A 20,544-nucleotide genomic window follows, 5' to 3' on the forward strand; every position below is an offset into this window, starting at 1 on the left:
TCCTGAAATTGAAGGGCCCCCATGTTTTGATAGCAGTCAGATTGTGAGCTTGTGACCCTTGGTCTGTCACAGACTTGGCCATTTAGAAACAGTGTATCCTGGGAGAAAAAAAAGGTCAAAGAAACAAAAAAATGTCTGCCCTTAGCTCTAAGGAATTACCAAGGTCGATTCTGAAGACTAAGAGGACAGAGTCTCAGGTGACCCTGCCCTCCCTTCCTCGCTGTCTGTCCAATGTTGTGTCGGGGCAGCCGTGCTGGAGAATGTGCCGTGCTGGAGAATGTGAAGTCGGGGATGGAGTGACTCAGGCTAGCACTGCTCTTTCAGAGTAACCCTCGTCAGTCTCCGGCACACATGGTAGTTTTTGATTCTGGTCCAGAGGGATCAGACTCGCTATTCTGTCCTCTGAGGGTACAGATATTCTTTCGGTAGAACACCTGTGCGTATTTAAAAACAACAACAAAAATAACGTGAAGAGGGATGGAGCAGGGCCCCTGCCTTCCAGGTGCTCTAACAGAAAAAAAGACAGTTGTTGTTATGAGTAGGTTTTCTTTCCCTGCCAGTCTGGTCCCACCGCCGCACCATCCCCAAATAATACACAGAGACTCTGTATTAGATATAGTTCTGTTGGCCAGTTACTAGTTTCTTATCGGCTAGCTCTGTCTTAAATATTAACCCATTCCTATTAATCTAAGTGTTGCCACGTGGTCTCATTGCTTTTTTAAGATGTGTGTGCCAGAGAGAGGAAGAGGGGGGAAAGGGTGGAGAAAAAGAGAGAGGGGGGGGGAGAAGGAGAGGGAGGGAGAGAGTGCGTGTGCACATGTATGCATACATCACAGTGCTCAGAAGACAACTTGGGGGATTAATTTCTTCCCTTCTGCCACAGACATATCAGAAGGGGGGACATTTGCCCAGCTCCATCATGCAGGGCTGTGATGGCAGATGAGAGCATAGCGGGGCCTTCGCAGGGAAGTTGCTATTTTAATGGGTCATTAAGTGGCCCAGGAAGAAAGAATTAAGGCAGCAGAGAATCTGAGCAGAGGCCTGAGAAGAGATTCCAGACAGGAGATTCTGGGGGCTGGATGTCAGGAGGTCACTATGGGGAAAGGAGAGTGATGGGGTGGGCCGGATGGAGACAGACTTGAATGCAGCCCTAGTGCTCATCCTGTGGGGATAGGGAGGCACTGCCTGAGGGCTCTAAGTAGTCAAATGGGGGTGGGGCTGAGGGGAAGCTTCAGTCTTGAAGGAGCTTGCTGCACAAAGGCAAGGCCCTAAGTTCCATCCTCAGAGCCCATGTGAAAACGATGGGTGTGGTGGGCATGTGCATGTAATCCCAGTGCCGGGAGGCAGAAGCAGGTGGATCCTAAAGCTCCTTGGCCGGTCAGCCTAGCCAACAGGTGAGCTCCAGGTTCTGTAAGAGACTGTCAAAGAGTAAGGTGGAGAGTGATGGAGGACCCTCAGCATTGCTGTCTGCCTGCACACACCAACACGTACACACCTCACAGAGTCAGATTTGAGTTTTAGAAACACTGAGTTGTAAGACAGTGCAGTGATGGTAAAAGTTTGAGAGCTAGGCTGTGGGCAGCTGGTCTGGCACAGTGTCAAATGAGATGTTTACTGTGGTTCAGCTATCTGTGTATCACCTACCTGATATCCCGGCTTTTCAGTAGCTTGGTGGTGAAAGGGTGTGGTGACGGGACCTTTCACCGGGTTATCTTAGAGTTGTTATTTTATTTATGTGCCTGAATTCACATGGGAAAGAAGTTCCAAGAAGGCTGTAGCCTGCACATTCAGAGAGGCTGTGCTTTAAGCCCGAGCATGATGTTGCACACCTGAGACCTAACTCTTGAGAGGCAGAGGCAGGAGGATCTCTGTGAGTTTGAAGCCAGCCTAGTCTACATAGCAAGTTCCAGCCAGCCAGGGCTATGTGGAGAGATCCTAGCTCAAAAACGGAGAGGGAGGAGGGGGTAAGGGTACAGGGTTAGTGATTGACTGGTGGACTGTGCTTAGATACATGGCAGAGAAAGCCCCAGTCACAGCTATTCCACATGCCCTGGGCGGAAGCCTCATAGCTCCACCTTCTATGATGCAAGTAAAAGAAACATAACATGGCCAGACTCAGAAACTGTGAGCTCCCAGTCCAGCGGATATCTAACGCCAGGACCTCTCCCTCTGAACTAGTCTGCTGTGGTGTTCCTCTGAGTTCTGTTCTGATGCATGGTGTCCACACCTGTGAAGAAAAGCCCGGAAGTTCACACAGAGTGGGATTAAATCCCATACCATATAATCTCTGTATCGTCTGGTATGTTTCCTATTCAGGATTGGTGGGGAGGGTCTTATGCACTGGGATCTCCTTTCCACACTGCCCACCCCCCTTTCTGGATACCAGTGTGTGGTGAAGGAAGTAGAAATGCTAGTTAGTGTCCTATGAAGCAGTCTCTTTTGATACTTGTCTCCCTCTGGGTTCACAACGGGATGCATCACCTTTTAAACCAGCAAGGTCAGAGACATCAGACACAAATAATCTGGGGCCAGAGAAATGGCTCTCATCACCAGGCTTGATGACCTGACTCTTGGGACCCACAGGGTGCATGGAGGGAGCTGATTCCTTCAAGTTATCCTCTGACCTCTACACACAAGCATCCTTTCTTCCCAATAAAAAAAGTAATAAAGATTTTTAAATGTTATAAAATTAATTAAAAGAAATACTCCTAGCCCAGATTTTGGACTTAACCTATAACTGATGTGTTGTTTTATGTAGATTCCTGTAGAATGTTTATAATAATGATGATGATGATCTCGTGCTGCCATGTTGTTTAGGGGATTTTTCCCTGTGTGAAAAGTGAGATAATAGCTAGATGGGGTTGTTTGCTTTTTTTCCTTATGCCAGGTGCTCATGCCCGCTAATCTGTCTTCTGGCCTCTGTCTAGAGCTGCCTGGCTGTTTAGTATGGGCCAAACCTCACCACACTGTCGTAATATCATCTGTGACCTTTTGAGTTTGTTCATAATTCTGCATAGATTTACCTCTTCCCTTCAGTGTGGGGTTTGTGGAGTCCCTGAAGTCAGATGACCCAATGTCTTAGGACACTTCCCCTCACATCTTGAGATCTGGGCCTCTGTTTCCCTGTTGGCACAGCTACCTTCTGGCACAGTTTGTATCAGTCATGCTAAATGCTGCCCTTTTAGCTTCTACTTTTTTTCATGAAAAAGTTCGACTTTTCCGAGCTCCTTTTACTTCAGCTTATCTGATTGAGTTTGATGCTTGAGGCCTGGACTCAGCATTGTTCTTGGAGTCAACCATACTCTGGATGGAATTTTGTGTCTCCTATTCCCCAAATTCATTTGTGTTGAGTTTCTAACACCCCAGTGTGACTGTATTAAAGATGGGGCTTCCAAGGGTTGGCAGAAGTCTTGATAGGGCTTGTCTTTACAAGGACAGACACGAACAGCCTGCACACAGGGAGAGAGCCCATGCTGACACAGTGAGAAGGCATTGTTTGCCAGCCAGTAAGACAGGCTCCCACAGACCAGACCCACAGGGACCTGATCATGGGCTTAGGCTTCCAAAACATTTATGGACTGAGCCGCTCAGTCTGAGGCACCTTGTCACGGTGACCCAAACCTTCTAGTGCATCCCCAACGTGTCACATCAGCACGCTCCTAGAGACTGGGAATCAAAATCGTCATTGGCAATTTCTAGCTTCTGATAGACCCGTCTGTGCAAGTGGTCTCTTCCCCTCTGGACCACAGCACAGTCTTAGAGGACTGTTAGCATGGCTTCCAGTGTCTGAGTTTGCAAACTGCTTCTGGGAATTGCAGATGAGATGCATTGCAAATGGCTTATTTTGTTTTGTGAGAAAGAGAGAGCAGAGACTCAACTCTTTTATATAGATGTTGGCTGAGCTTAAAAAAAAAAAAAAATTGAGTTATGGTTCTACTCCAGTGGTTCTCAACCTTCCTAATGCTGCAGCCCTTTAGCACAGCTCGATGTGTTGTGGTGACCCCAACCATGAAATTATTTTTGTTGCTGCTTCATGACTGTAATTCTGCTACTGTTATGAACCATAATGTATATATCTGGCATGCAGAATATCTGATATGTGATCCCTGTGAAAGGGGTTGTGCCCCATGGGTTGAGAACCACTGTTCTAACCTAAACAGATCCTTTTGTCTCTCTGAGCCTATCTATGACAAGGGATACTTTATTTCTTATTTTTTGTTTGCTAATGATTTATTTTTAAATAAGCGAGTAAGTGCGTGTGTGTGTGTGTGTGTGTGTGTGTGTGTGCACGCGTGTGCAGGTATCAGTGGAGACTAGAGGCCCCTTGGGGCTGGAGTTACAAGTAGTTGTGAGCTGCCCAGTATGGGTGCTGGGAACCAAACATGGGTCCTCTGCCAGAGGATCGAGTGCTTTTAACTACTGAGCCATCTCCCCAGCCTCACCCCTCCCTCCTTTATTTTTTTTTTTGTTTGTTTATTTGTTTTTTGGGCATAGTGTTTCATGTAAACCAGGTGGCCTCAACTTGGAATTCACCCTATAGAGGGGGGTGACCTTGAACTCCCTCTTTGCTGCCTCTACCTCCTGAGTTGCCAGGTTACACATGTGCACCGTCTAGCCTAGCTGGAGAACTATGTGTTGCAGGCCTGGAGAACACTTATGTGTAGAGTCCCCAGAGGGAAAGTGAAGATGGGAGGTTTAGGCCTTAGGCTGTAAGAGGTAGGAAGCCTTGCTGCAGCATTTCAAAGAATAGACATCATAATTCATCAACAGACTAAGCTTTTATATACATTTGGCCCTGTCTACTAGGAAGCTTTTAACTGTCTGACAGAAACCACGAACCATTTAAATTCAGTAAGTATTAGCCTAACTCCAGGAAACTATGGTTTTCATTTTCAATACTTTTTCTCAGCTGTAACTGGAAACTGTTGCTTCAGTTGGTTCATAGTATTAATTAGGCTTTTATTGTCATTTCTTCAAAGCTTTATTTGAAGTTTGTGTGTGTGTGTGTGTGTGTGTGTGTGTGCGCGCGCGCGCGTGCACACAAGCAAGTATCCCCAAAGACCAAAAGAAGATGTTGGATCCCCAGGAGCTGGAGGTACAGGTGGTTGTGAGCCAGCCGGTGTGGGTGTGGGGACTTCAGCTGTGTCTGTCCTCTGCATGAGGAGCAGTGTGTGCTCTTAAGCATGCTTCTCTTTTGAGTCAGGCTCTCTCTCGCTGTCCTTGAACTCTTTCTTGTTTCTCCTGCCTCAGTCTTCCTAGTGCTGGGACAAGAAACACTTGTCTGTTTACAAGTCACGTCAACATTAACTCAAAATGAATGCCACACAGAGGCTTTGAATGAAAAGCCTTCACCACAAAAGGAGAATTTCCTCTGCCCCTCCTCTCTGTTCTCTTCATTCTTGGCCATTATTCCACAGTGACTTTGGAGAAGCAATTTACTTAAGAGAGTACAAATTGGATTATTCCCCATTATTGAATTGAAATTCTTAACGAGGCTTTCTGCTAATGAGATATTGTATGCATGTTAGGATGCAAAGGCTAGCTCGAGTCATTTAGCAGCTCAGAATTAGAAGCCATTGATTAAGGCTTTGCTCAAGCAAAGTTTAGCAATAAAAGGCCCTCCACACGTACTGCAAACTGAGGGGTAAAAACCCACACCAGATCAAATGCATCCACAGCAGGACAAGTTAGACCCAGCTTGACTGTGAACTCGAGGTAACAACAGATGCTTAACTCTCTGCTGTCACCTATAGTCACCTCACTGCAGGAAAACTTGACTGCCTGTTTCAGGGAGCCCTCTCCCCCTTTCCCAGAAATAGAGACTCACTCTGTAAGCCAGGTTGAACCCTGCTCACCCATTTATATAAGTTCTCTCCTTTATTGTAAGACTTTATTTTTTTTTTTAATTTTTGAGATTATTTGCAATTAACATCATACCCTTCTTCCCCCTTTTCTCTCTGAACCCTCCCCCTATATCCCTCCTTGCGCCCTTTCAAGTTCATAGCCTCTTTTTCCACCAATTGTCGTTAAATGCCTTTATGTGCATGATGCACATGTATCTGTATGTCTGTTCCTAAATACAACCTGCTCTGGTCTCTGTCCTGGTCTTTCTGCCTCCATCTCTCAGGGTCTGAGATTCCAGGCCTGGGCCACTATGCCCAGTTCAGGAAGTATTTCTTATTAACAGTTGGGCCTTCCATGCATGGTACAGAGAGGGCTTCAGGGACACAAGCATACTGAAAACATGTGAAAGTTTAACACGGGAGGAAAACCAGGCTGCTCAGCAATTTAAAATGTTGTTTTGTGCAAGGGTCACATGTAGCTCAGACTGACCTTAAAGTTCTGATCATCCTGATTCTACCTCCTGAATGCTGGGATTACTGGCGTGTACCCACCATGTCCAGTTTCTGCAGTGCCGGGAATGGAAGCCAGGGCTTCATACATTTTTGGAGAACACTCTACCAACAGAGCCACATTCTAGGCTCTCTCACTGGGGACTTTTTGACATTTATTTGATTAAAAAAAAAAAAACATGTATTTTTATTTATGTGTGGTAGTGGAGGGGTTGGGGTGGTGAGTTGCCCATGGAGGTCAGAAGAGAGCATTGAATAACCTGGAGCTGGAGTTACAGGAAGATGTAAGCTGCCCTACATGGGTGCTGGGCACAAAGTCTAGTCTTCTGGGAGAACAATACTTGCTCTTGACCTCTGAGCCATCTCTCCAGTCCCAAACTAATGCTGTTTGTCTCAGAGCTTCTATTGCTATGATGAAATGCCATGACCAAAAGTGACTTGGGGATGGACTTGCTTGTAGTCAGTCCATCCATCACTGAAGGAAGTCAGGGCAGGACCCTGGAGGCAGGAGCTGATACAGAGGCCATGGAGGAGGACTGCTTATTGGCTTGCTCCTTGTGGCTTGCTCAGCTTGCTGTCTTATATCACCCAGGACCACCAGCCCAGGAATGGCACCACCCACAGTGAGCTGGGCACTTCCACATCATTCATCAATTAAGAAAACGCACCGGAGGCCAGTCTGATGGGAGCCTTTTCTCAGTTGAGGTTCTTCCTTCCAAAATGACTCTAGCTTGTGCCAAATTGTCATAAAACTAGGCAGCACAGCTGGAGCGATCCAGATGAACTAGCACTTGTTTTCCTTATATTCTGATCACTTTTCTTTGCAGTTTAAGATCAATGGAGAGTGGTGGACGTGGATCGATTACAGCCGCTTCCAGGAGCTTGTCCTGCGATACGAAGAGAGCGGAGGCTCAAAGACATTTAGTGCGAGCGATTACATGGCCAGAACCCCACAGTGGGCACTGTTCGGTGCCAGGGAAAGAGGCTTTGATCCCAAGGACACGAGATACCAGAGGAAGAACAAAGCGAAGGACATTTCTGGATGCTGAGCTTATCTGACTTAAGGATCTCCAAAGACAAGCGCCGCCTGCCCCCAGAAGGGTCTCAGTCCCCATCACTGTCCCAAGGGCAAAGCTTCATAGCTGTTTCTCATAGAGTGACACCCCCAGGTAACTGGACTACAGATGAAGCATCCACCCATCGGGGTTGGAGACTCAACTCAGTGCTTCCAACCAGAGCTCAGGCCCATTTCTGAGTTGATTTCACCAACAGTGGAGTCAACAGTCACTTTTGGATTTTTCATAGTTTTGAGTTTTATTTTAGTAATTTTTATGAGTGCTATTCCTGGGTGTTACACAGGGAATAAATATTTCTGCCTCTTCCTTCTTAGCTATTGGCTTTGCCCCCACCTTCTATCATTTCTTTAGACCTGTTCTGGTTAGGTAGCGCAGGCTGGCACCCACTCAGAGCAGTGCTTTCTGCTGAGACCCGGGATTACTGCCGCCTGTGTCACCGGCTGCGCTCTCTGAGCTGTCCGTTCTTTGTAGAGTGTGCACTAGTATATTCAGCCTACAGTAGCTGAGCCAAGCCCTTCTGCCCCTTTCAAGATAGGGACTCCATTCCTTTTCTCAATCTTATAGAGTCACACCTCCTAAAAATGATCCTTCACAGTTCTCAATGGTGTCTGTGTGTGTATGTGCATGTGTACGTGTGTGTGCGAGTGTGTGCAAACATGCGTGTGCTTGTGCATGCCATGCAAATGAGTGCAGTGTCCATGGAGGCCAGAATAGGGTATCAGTTCCCCTGGAGCTGGAGTTACAGGTGGTTCTGAGCCTGCCGACATGGATGCTGGGAACTGAACTTGGGTTCTCTGAAAGATCAACGGTACTCTTAACTTCTGAACCATCTCTCTAGTCCCAAATATTTTACCTATTCTTCCAAACATTTTAAGATATTAAATCAATCACTTTAAACTTTTGCATATTTACAGCTTTTGGAGGAATTGTTTTAAACCTCAAACCAGTCTGTGTTTCATTCTATCCCAGCCAGGTACCATGGCAGGTAACATGGGCTAGGTGGGAGTCCTAGTCAGTCTGTTGTCCTCAGTCCAGCAGACCTGCGTGGGACAGGGTCTCTCCTTGTCTTTCTGCTAAAAGTCGTTGTTGAGACTTCCGTTGTGCGTGCGCGCGCGCGCACACACACAACACACACACACACACACACACACACAGAGAGAGAGAGAGAGAGAGAGAGAGAGAGAAGCACACTCATTTCTGTCTCCCCTCCATGTTTCTCTGTCTCTGCCTCTGTCCTCATTGTTATATGCAATCTGTCCTTTAATGCCTACGTTTTCTGTCCTTTTTTCCCCTGTCATTTCTTGAGATAGGATCTCATATATACCAAGCTGGCCCCAAATTCACATTGTAGCTGAGGATAGCCTCCAAATTCTGACTCTCTGCCTCTGCCTCCTGAGTGTTGGGATTACAAGTGTGCATTGCTGTGCCTAGCTTCAAGTTTTTCTAGGCAGAAGCGTTCTTAGTCAGTTTTTTTTTTTTTAAAGTAATTGAAGGTATTTTAAAATTCTTTTATCTAAAACTCAATAATCTTTCCTAAAGACCTGGGGCACAGTTGCTCTTTTATGATTTCAGATTAAAGATACTTCTGTTCTTTGAGTTTTAAGTCCTATCAGACCCCATCCTCAGAAGCTCCTGGGCCAGTTAGCCTGGGTTTATATGTGACAAATGAGAAAGCCTGTCTCAAGATGGAAGATAAGGACTGAAGCCAAGGTTTTCTTCCAACCTTCTTACACTATGTCACAGGTCCCTTCTCACTCACACACATGGACACAGCACATGTACACATGCTCATTAAAATAAAAAACAAACAAAGAAACAAAAAGAAAACCAGTAGGCGGTGAGTTGGAAAGATGGCTCAGTAGTAAAGAGTATATATTACTACTCTTGCAGAAGACCTGGGTTTGGTTCCTTGAATCCATATCAGGTGACTCACAGACACCTATAACTCCAGCTCTGGGGGGGGGGTCTGACCCCATCTTCTGGCCTCTGGAGGTCTTGCATGCATGTGGTGCATATAAACTCATGTGGCCATACGTGTGCATACAAATAAATTTTTTTTTTTTTTTAATTAGGGGCAGACAAAGATGGCTCTGTGCTTTACATGGTCAAAGGAGAAGACTGGCACTATAAGCTGTCCTCCGATCATGTACTTCCTGTACAGTGCACACACACACACACACACACACACACACACACACACACTCTCTCTCTCTCTCTCTCTCTCTCTCTCTCTCACTTTACAAAATTTAAAAGCCTAAGTTACCAAATGAAGGAAATAAGTAGGTCATCTATTCAGAGGCATGTATAGTTGACTGTATTGGGGGCTGAGTGACATGTTCCATCATGTAACAGGTTACATGATGCATTTTTATAGTCAAGAGCAAAAATGACATCATACATCAGTTACATTGGAGGGGACAGGTTAGGCAGGTTAGGCTGGTGACAGCAGAGTGGGGATGTCTTCTCCAGATTTCACATTAGGATTGGTGGAGGGAAGGCATGCCCTAACCTGGATATGTCCTGAGAAGGTTTTCTATCAGGAGAACGTAAGGTAAGAGATGAGGGTTAAGGTCAATGGCTCCTGAGTGTCTGGAGAGAGCACAAGAGGATTTTCAGCATGTACATACAGCACCCACCCACAGTTCCCCATGCTTTTCAGCCAATGTCAAGCCATCTGCAGGGTCTCTGGCATCTTTGTGCTAGCTTCAGACAGCACCATTTCACTGATGCAGACTATTTTGGCGTGAGAGTGTGGCTGTGTTTGTCTGGTATATATACGTGTGGGTCTGCAGGTATGTTCGCGTACCTGGGCACATGCACAGAATGCAGAGGAAGATCGCTTTGCCGCTTTCAACATTATTCCCTTGAGACAGAATCTCTGACTGAACCTAGAACTAGACTGGTGTCCAGCAAGTGCCAGTGACTCATTTATCTTCGCCCCAGTCCCCAGCATTGGGGTTACAGGCACCTGTATCTACTCCCCACTTTCCACAGGGCATTCAAACGTGTCCATGTAACAAGTGCTCTTACCCACTGAGCAAACTTCCCAAGCCCTATCTTTTGTTCTATTTCTGATGCAGGGTCTTATAAGCAATGCCTTGGACATTGATATATACTCAGGCTGGCCCTCAAACTGTGGCAGTCTTCCTGCCTCTGCCTCCTGAGGGCTGGGATGAGCTACCATACTTTGTAATCTGTCAAGCTATTGAAAAAATAAAAGCACAAAGGTAAACTTAATAAGAAGACAGGAGAGCCAGTTCGAGGCTGAGAGTGCTTGATGCTCTTGGAGGGAGCCAAGGTCAGTTCCCAGCACCCGCTCAGGTGGCTTACAGCTGTCTGGAACTCTAGCTCTAGGGAATCTGACACATTCTTCTGGCCTCTGGAGGCACCTGCACTCACACACTTTTTAAGAGGTATTTTTAAAAAAGAAAACAGGGCACATGACTTTAATCCCAGCACTTGGGTGGCAGAGGCAGGTGGATCTCTATGAGTTCAAGGCCAGCCTGGTCTACAGGTTGAGAGAACTACATAGAGAAACCCTGTCTCAAAAAACAAACAAACAAACAAACAAAAAAACAAACAAAAAACCTCACAACAACAAAAAAAGAAGAAACAAATGGAAATGGGGGGGTATACTATATACCCAAGGGTTCAGTTAGGCCTCAGGCAGGGAAGTGAGAACTTTCTTTTCCTTCGTTCTCCCTTTCCCCTCCCCTTTTCAGTCCCCCTTTTTGTTGAAACAAAGCTATAGTCTGTTAAGAAAAGGTTGGGATGGAGGTGCCTCGGTGTAGTACCAAGCAGAAGGGCCCGTTTTGGCCCTCAGCTTTCTCCTCTCCCATCAAGACAAGGTCTTGTTAAACAGCCCAGGCTGGCCGCCAGTGCTTCTCAGCCCAGGGCTGAGACATGTATGCTGTGATGGAGCTAGCCCTTAAGGGAAGAATCCTGATTCTAGAGCAGGGAGGAGTATGTAGGGGAAGGACTAGAGTCTACCCAAGTACCTAGAGCTGAAAGATGATGTAGAACATGCAGGAAAGGGGGCTGGGGAAATGGCTCAGTGGGTGAGAGTTTGCCTTGAAAGCAGAGGACCCAAGGTCAATTCCCCAACACTCACGTAAAAAACTGGGCATGGCTGTCTGTGCACCTTTTGGTCTGTGTAATCCCACTACTATGGGGGGAGGGCGTTGGTACCAGAGGATAGCCAGAGCTTGATAGCTGCTAGCCTAGCTGTGTTAATTACTTTTCTATTGCTCTGATAAAACACTACGGGCAAGGCAACTTAAGGAAGTGTTTAATTGGGTTTACTGTCCCAGAGGGGTAAGAGCCCGCCTTGGTGGGGGAAGCAAGGCAAAAAGCAGGTACGGCAGCTAGAGCAGGAAGCTTAGAGGGCACAGAATCACAGAATCACAAGCACAGAGTAGAGAAAGTGAGCCGAAAATGGCCTGAGGCTTTTAATCCCAAAAAAAACGTGTCCCAATGCCATATTCTCTCCAGCAAGGCTGCACCTTCCATACCTCCTCAAATAGCACAGAGCACACCATCTACAAACACTCATAAACATAAAAAAGTAGAGATTAAAAACAAACAAACAAGCAAACTTTCCCAAACAGCTGTACCACCTGGAGACTAAGTGTTTAAATACCCAAGACTATGGGGGACATTTCTTACTTGAACTGTTTAGTGAGGAACACTGTCTCAAGGGAATAAGATGGGGATGATGGAACAGGACACCCAGTCCTCCGACCTCTGCACACGTGGATGTGGGTACCTTCTCATACATATCACACTCACACTCCAGGGGTGGGGGACAGCCAAGCCTAGAGAGCATAATGGTGGATGATTCAGTGAGATAGAGGCCAGGCCTGAGCCCTAGGAACAATTATACAGAAGAACAACTTGATCTGATATGCATTTTAATAAGATCACCAGAGCTGCAGGTCTCAAAATGGCTTGGAGAGGCCAAAAGGGAAAGACACTTGGTAAGCATTTTTCATAGAACATTCTAGAAATGCCCCGTGGGGCCATGCCTGTGTCTGTGTTTTTGGGGTGACATTTGCCCAATTGGGTTGGAGAGCTGTGGATGGATCTGAGAGAGATCTATGCTTAATGAACGCAGCTGCAGACTGGTCAAATGGAGGGGCGCAGTTCAAAGGTCAGTGTTGGCCTACCATGTTCTGGCCTAGAAATAGACGCACTCTTAGGTATAGAGAGAACCTGGGCGAGACAGAGAGATGTATCAATCATCATGGTGGGAATTACCATCAAAACCTAGGGAGGGGGCCTGGAGATGGCTGAGTGTTAAGAACCCAAACTGCTCTTGGAGAGGACCCACTTCTGGTAGCCCACAATCCTCTGTAACTGCAGTTCTAGAGAAGCTGAGGTCCTCTTCTGGAGTCCATGGGCAACTGCACTCAAACACACGGATATACATAATAAAAAATAAGCATTAAAAAAAGAGGGAGGCTGACCTCCCCTAAGCAGAGAGTGTAGCATGAGAGCAGAGGCACCAGACCTCGATGTATAGCAGCATAGAGAATGCGGTTACCAGGGAACAAGGTCAGAGGGACACACCCTGTAGCCAGTGAAGCTCAGCAAGGAGGCCATCTGTCTGTGGGAAGTGAATTCCATGAGGACACGAGTGTGTGAGCATGTGGAGGCTAGCGACAACCTCAGCTGTAGTTCTTCAAGGGCCATCTCTATCACTGAACCACACCCACAATCCTCAACTGGAGAATTCCAGGCAAGTGCTCTATCATTGACCCACACCCAGAACCTCACTTGGGGATTCCAGGCAGATGCTCTTTCATTGAGCCACACCCAGAACCTCACTGAAGGATTCTAAGCAGGTGCTCTATCATTGAGCCACACCCAGAACCTTACTAGGGGATTCTAGGCATGTGCTCTATCATTGGGCCACACTCAGAACCTTACTGGGGGATTCTATGCAAGTGCTCTCCCACCAACAGAGCCATGCCCCCAGCCCTGTAATTCAGTTTGTATTGAAAGAGTTTGATATTTCTAACAGATCATCTCTACTCCCTGACCTTGTAGGCAGCTCTCCTGGGACCCCTTTGTCAACCTGATCCAGTGACCGAACCCCATTTCCCATTTCTCAGTCTCCTTCTCTTGGGGGAGAGGGTGCAGGCGACATTCTGTTTTTGTCACTGGCCTGTCTGGGTCTGTCTGTGGCTAATGCAGAGTGTGGGCCATTAGACAGAGTCCTTGGTGGCTCTTCTTTTAAAAGCCTATTATTTTAATTTCCAAACCTTTTAGGGGAGGCAGAGCAGCAGTTACAGCCTCACACTCGGTCTGCCTCCTGATTATGACAATTCATGACTCAGAGTCACAAACTGACCATTCCTTTGGCCACCACATCCTGTCCCACTCTGCTCAGTGTCCCCTCCAATAGAGTCAGCCTGTTGTTCCCAGGGGACAGGAAATGCTGATGTAATGGCTTCTATTACTGATATTACCGTGGTAGTTGGGGTGCCAAGGCTGTCTGTAGTCCTGGGGAGGGAAACGGAGAGCTGAAATGTCTTTAAAGTAGCACTCCACTGTGCTCATTTCACTGGACTCTGTTAACCCGAGCTGATGTGCTTGTTTAATTCAATGGGGAAAATAAGAAAATACCCTCCCCATTACCGCACCACTCAGACAAATCTAAACATAAAACAAAGGATGTGTTTACAGTGCTTTACAGTACTTAAACACCGTATCCCATTAACAAAGCATATCCTCAGTCTAATAGAAGCCAAGCAGCCTGTCTGTGAGCTCCAGTGTGGTGAAGAATGGGGTGTGGGTAGCCTTGTGCCCAACAGCTGGGGGCAGGGGCAAACACCTGCCTCCCCAGGGTCACCAGTTCCTCTACTGCCCTGCTTTCCTACAGGGAAAAAGGTTTCTGATTCTCCGTGAGCCCTATCACCTTTTCTCACATGCTTAAATAGCTTCCATAAGAACTGGAAATGTCTCTCTTACATAAAGGAAACTCATTTTTGACTTTTTCTTTGGGGGGGGAGGGGTACTGTGGTTGGAACCCAGAGGTGCGCTAGACATAACATGCAGGATTGCAGTTTATTGGCTTAAAATATTTGCTTCCTGCTTTAGTCCGTGTTCTGTTACTGTAACAAATACCCGATACAATTAGTTTAAAGGGAAGAAAGGTTTATTTGGGCTCACAGGTTTGGAGGTCTCCATCCATGATCATTTAACATTAGCTCCATTGTATAGGGTCTGCGATGATGAAGGACACCATGGCAGATGAAGGACACCATGGCAGAAGGGCAGGATGCACCAAAGGCCATGGAGCAAAGAGAAAAAAAGAGGAAGATGAGGTGCCCCCATACACTCCCCTTAAGAATATAATCCCCAATGACCTAAAGGCTTGTCTTTAGCCCCGCCCCTTTGAGTTTCTACCACCTTCCACTAGTGCCATGTTAAGGATTAAGACTTGGGTGGGGGCGGGCATATTAGTATTTTTGACTTGTTGTGGCTGAAACACAGAAACACACATGAAGGCTCTTCAAGGATATCAGTCCATCAATGGCAGGGAAGGCACGGCGAAGCTACTTTGTTTATGGTGGTGGGAACATGTGTTAGACGCTGTTCACATCTTGATGGATCAAAAAGGGGAGAGAGAGTCAGGAACCAGGGACTTGATATGACCTTCCAGCCAGATCCCCTCTCCCCAAACCCAGTGACCTCCCTTTCCACAGTGGGCCCCCACCTCTCAAAGGCTCCATGGCCTCCTGAAATAGTGCCACCTGCTGGGGAACAAGTGAGTAAACTATGAGCCTGTGGGGATATTCATTTTCAAGCCATAATGAAGGACATTGAAGATCCAATCTGTAATATTTCTCCCCATCCCAGACATAATGTGAGTCAGGGATGGCATCTTCATCAGCTTCTCTTGGACCCCGTCTTAGGGTGGGTCTCATGCAGGCACATTACAAGCTATGTACAGAAGGATGAATGCAGGAATCAGTTCCTTGGCAAGCTCACAAAATACCAGATTCCTGTCTTAATTAGCTTCCCTTCTCTCCTAGTCAACCACTTATCAGGGCTCCAATATCTCATGAGCACTTGGTAATGGATTCGTTTATAAAAAAACACTCCTTTTTAAAAAAATTAGTCAGAGGTAACTTGCTTTGTCGATTACTTATGGCCCTTAGCAACATGCCTCGGCATCTCTTTTGGTTTTGAAAGTCTCTAAATGGTTTTCTGAGTTTGATCAAGACCAATTTATTCTTTTAAGATATACTAATTTTGTAAGGAGAGCATTTCTGAATGAGTTAGAACACTACCACATCTTTTCCCCAGACAACTCAAAATATTTCTGTGTTTTGATATTTTTCTTGTGATATGTGGGGTCATCAGGTCACATCTCCTTCCTTGACCCCCTCCTCTGTGTGTGTGTATGTGTGTGTGTGTGTGTGTGTTGGGGCAGGTAGGCTTGTTTGTGTGCACAGGTACATGTGCTAAAGTATTTGAGTGCTTGTGGAGTCTAGAGGACAACTTTGGGTGTTATTTTTAGGCTAGAGCAATGACTCAGTAAGTAGTCAAGAACACTGGCTGCTGTCACAGGGGACCCATGTTTGGCTCCCAGCTCCCCCGTGGACAGCTGACAGCCAGCTATAACTCCAGTTCCAGGGGATCTGATACCCTCTTCTGCCATCAATGGACAGTACAGACATGTGGTACACAGACATAAGTGCAGGCAAAATATGCAAACAAAGTAAAAATAACCAAATCTTTAAAAAGACTAAAAATATTGTATTAGATTTCCTAGCCTGTGTGTGTTAGTGTGTGTGTGGACTTGTGCATGTGCCATGGTACGCATGTGGTGATCAGAGGACATCTTGCATGAGTCACTTCCGTCTTTCTACCATGTTGATTCTGGGGGTTGAACTCAGATTGTCAGGGTTGGTGGCAGTCATCTCTACCCACTGACTCCCCTTATCACTTTCTCCTTATTTATTTATATTTATTTATTTATTTATTGCCTTATATTTTGTGGAACTCACTGAGAAGGCTAAGCTGAATGGCCAGTGGGCTCCAGGGAGCCACCTGCCTCAGCATCCCTACACTGGGGGTCATAAGCACATACCACCATGCCTGACGTATTTTCTCTTCCCATGGCTTCTGGGAATTGAACACAGGCCCTCAGGATTGATTGCAAGGTAAGCATGTTACTGATTCATGCCCCCAGCCCACATATATTTCTCTCCTGATATATAGCATAATCAGATCAGTCCTCCTTTTAGAGCGGTCATGTCAATAGCTTTTATTATTAGCCCCCAGTATCCTCAGCCCCTCCTTTGACTGATGCTTCCCCTAGGGACCTGCACACTTTCTCCCTGTCCCTGTCCCTCCCTTGTGAACTTGACTGTTTGGTTCATTATGGTCAATGGTATGTGAGTCCATATAAATATCCCTGGTGTTTCTATCAACACACACACACACACACACACACACACACACACACACACACACACGTGCGCATTTGCAGCTTTTGAGCCATGCCATCAGGTGTCTCAAAGCTTCATTTTAATGCACCTATGATACATTGCATTGCATCTCTGAGATCAAATGCGCAGGAGAAGCAACTTAAGGGAGGGTGGGCTCATGTTAACTAACTCAGGTTTTCAGGGGTCAGTACACAATCCTTGGCTGGGTTGTTGCTGAGCCCTAGGGAGGTGGAACTTCACAGAAGGGGAATGTATGGAAGGCTGTTTGCTTCCTGGCAGCCAGGAGGCACAGTAGAGTCTTCAGAGGAAGGAGCCAGGGCAAGGTAGAGCCCATTCGATAGGCTGGCTCCATGGTCCCGGGCTTGCAGTGAAGTAGAACATCACAGGGGACCAGAGTGCATCAGCTCAGAGCAGCCAGGAAGTGGATGACAAGAGAAGGGTGCCAGGGGAAGATACACTCTTCAAGCTCTTCAAAGTCAAACACCCAGTGACCCACTTCTTCACCCTCCACAGTCCCAACGCGCCAGTCCGTTACTAAAAACTATTGTGTTTTATTTGATGTATGTGTGTCTGCACCGTGGTGTGTATGAGGAGGTCCAGGGATAGCCTCACGCATTGGTCCTCACCCTTCACCTTGAGGCAGGCTCTCTTGCTGTTCACCTGTGTGTACATCAGGATAGCTAGCCCACAATCCTCCTCAGAGTCTCCTGCCCCTGCCTCCTGAGTCCTCATGGCGGGACTGAGATTACAGGTGCATGGGCTACTTACTGCATGGGTTCTGGGGAGCTGAATCCAGACCATCAGGTGCTTACCTCCTGAGCCGTCTTCCCAGCCCCATTTTAGAAAGGACTCATGAAACCCAAACTGACCTTGAACTCCCTGTGTGGTCCAGAGTGATCTTGAACTTTTAATACTTTTGCCGCCAGCTCCTGAGAGCTAAGATTTGAGATGCACAACCCCTAAACCCAATGTGGTGTTCAGACAGGACCCAGGGCCTCATGCCTGCGAGTGTATGTTGGAGGAGGGGGTGAGATAAGGGGAAGGCTGTCAGCTTCTCTGGAAGGATTTAGGGGGCTACAGATGGACAGGTGAAGTACCGTGAAGGACCAAGTGACAATCTGTATTCATGGAAAAGCATTGTGCTGCCAATCTTGTTTAAAAGGGAGTCAGGACTGGGCTTGGTGGTACACACCTTCAATCCCGGCACTCATGGGGCATAGGCAGGCAGATCTCTATGAGTTTGAGGCAATCCTGGTCTACAGAAGGAAGGTCTACAGGCCCTGTTGTGGGGGAAGGGGGAGAGAAAGCGGGGGATGGGGAGGAAGTCTTCAGTGTCACCCATTTTGCAGCATCTGTGTTTCAATCCAATTTGAAGGGCTAGTATTACAGATTTCATAACCCATCAACCATTTGGGCCTGTGAGATGTTCCATTATGATGACAGTCTCATCATAGACAGAGCAGGAAGAAGGATGAATGACATAGGATTTGTGACCTTCTCAGCCAGGCAGAGCAGTCACAGTTTTCTTTTGATACTGGGGATGAAATCCAGGGTCTTGCATTTAGTAGGCAGGTGCTCTATCACTGGACTGAAGTCCCTGACCTATTTTATTTTTCATCTTGAGAGTCTTGCTCAGTTCATCCTCTTTCCTCAGCCTCCTGGGTAGCTGGGATGATAAACATATACCCATATTCAGATTTGCCTTCAAACATTTTGAGTATATATATTTATCAAATTAATATACAAGGGATTAGACATCACTTTGGCATTAAAATATTTATTTCTAGTTATGTGTATTTATGGGTCCGTGTGTGGGTGTGCAAGTGTGTGTAGGAGCTTTAGGAGGCTAGAAGAGGGCGTCAGGTCCCTAGGAACTGAAGTTAAAGCTGTGTTGCTATAAAATTCCTTCCCAGGGGTTGATGTAAGCAATATCAACACTTTCTCCTAAGGTCCGAAACTAAGGTATGATCCCACAAAGTCCCTTTTGGGGAATCAATGATTCTTGGGCTTCCAAAGAGCATAGATAAGGGGTTACTTACTGGAGTGTGGGTTCACTCCATCAAGGGCATACCAAAAGGGATGATGAATTTCCCAAAGTTGCACAGACGGAGCATGGACCACCTAATCTTCATCCTCTCCATGACCATGTTAGGGCAGAGCTGTATACAGCAGGGGGGTGGGAAGAGGCTGGGTGCTCAGGCGAGGGTCTGGTGACAGCCAAGAAGCCCAGCTGGGATGATCTTTTGCAAATGAACATATCTGAACTCCCCCAAAACAGTGATTGTTAGGCTTGAATGATAGTCACTACAAAGTGGGTGTGAGTCACCCAGGAGAGTGGATGTTGAAAACTGAACTGGGTCCTCTGGCTTGCTTTGGTTCCCAGCATCTACATCAGGCAGCCTACAATTCCCTGTAATTCCAGCTCTTAGGAGATCTGATGTTCTCTTCTGGTCCCCATCCCATATTTACATATAATTAAAAATAAAATTTTAAAAACAAAAGAGGTTGGATTCCTATGTCCCTTCTCCAGCGCTACAGTCACCCAGAGTGGCCATTTGAGCAGAATACTGACAGGATCCTTTTTGGAAAGATTGGCCTGAGTAGAATCTGAGCTTAGGAACATTAGATACAGCTGGAGGTCAGTGTCCTATAGTGAAAAGAGGAATTCTGGGTAAAATTGAACAAATTGGGAGATATCTGCTTTCCAGCCTATGACCTCTCTTTGACATTTAGAACAGCTCACAGTAGGTGATATAATTACTCACAACTATGGATAAGTATAGAAAACAAGCAAATGAGATAATGAGACAATTATGACCCCAAGATGACGGAAATGAGTGGTATTCATATGATACCAATCATCCATGAATAATATTGACACGGGCACCAAATAAATGTTGCTTCAGCCAAAAATGATAAAACTGGGACAAGGGAAATAGTGTGAGCACAAATTGTCATTTGATGTCCTAAGAGGTCAGGAGTTAATATCAGATACATCAAGAAACAAAGTGTGGGGCTGGGTGCAGGTCTCAGTTAGTAGAGTGCTCACCCAGCATACACAAAGCATGTACCACGTAAATCAGGCATGGTGGTGCATGCTAGTAACCTGAGCACTTGTGAGGTGGAGGCAGGGGGATCAGGAGTTCGAGGCCATGCTTGGCTACATAGGGAATTTGAGGCCATCCTGAGCTATATGGAACCTATTTTCAAGAAAAAAAAAAATACGAAATTGTGTGAACGCAGAGCTGGAAGCTGGCTGAGTGGGGGTATTGACTTCTTCCTTTGAGAGTGGTTATCAGTCAGAGATAGCTTCTGGGTTGAGGGGGTGGGGCTTGCGCCCACTTCCCCTCTCAATGCTGGGGCCCCATCTGGAGCAAAGCTGTGCAGGCCCTGTTTGGGCAGCCACAGTCTCTGTGTGTTCATATGTGTGTTGGTCCTGCTGTGTTTCCAAGGCCTTGTTTCCTGACCTTCATCCCCTCTGCCTCTTACAATCTCTCCACTTCCTCTTCCTCAGGGTTCCCTGAGCCCTTAGGGGAGGAATTTGGACAGTCACCATGTGTTGATTTTAAATTTATATATATATATATATATATATGCACATATATATGTATATATGTATATATATATGTACAATTGTCAGTAGATTGTGACAAT

At 46.4% G+C, this 20,544-nt stretch overlaps 1 protein-coding gene across 1 annotated transcript in view; it reads left to right on the forward strand.

The window, feature by feature from the left end:
* Nucleotides 1-7,735, forward strand: part of LOC127236882 (S-adenosyl-L-methionine-dependent tRNA 4-demethylwyosine synthase TYW1) — an 80,152-nt gene extending 72,417 nt beyond the window's left edge. Inside the window, exon 16 of the mRNA XM_051204807.1 lies at nucleotides 7,181-7,735. Within this exon, the coding sequence (XP_051060764.1) occupies nucleotides 7,181-7,402 (222 nt within the window). The 3' untranslated portion in view covers nucleotides 7,403-7,735. The remainder of the gene's footprint in view (nucleotides 1-7,180) is intronic.
* The last annotated feature ends 12,809 nt before the right edge of the window (nucleotides 7,736-20,544 follow it).

The sequence above is a fragment of the Phodopus roborovskii genome, unplaced genomic scaffold (genome assembly GCF_943737965.1).
Source record: "Phodopus roborovskii unplaced genomic scaffold, PHOROB, whole genome shotgun sequence".
Classification (NCBI taxonomy): Eukaryota; Metazoa; Chordata; class Mammalia; order Rodentia; family Cricetidae; genus Phodopus; species Phodopus roborovskii.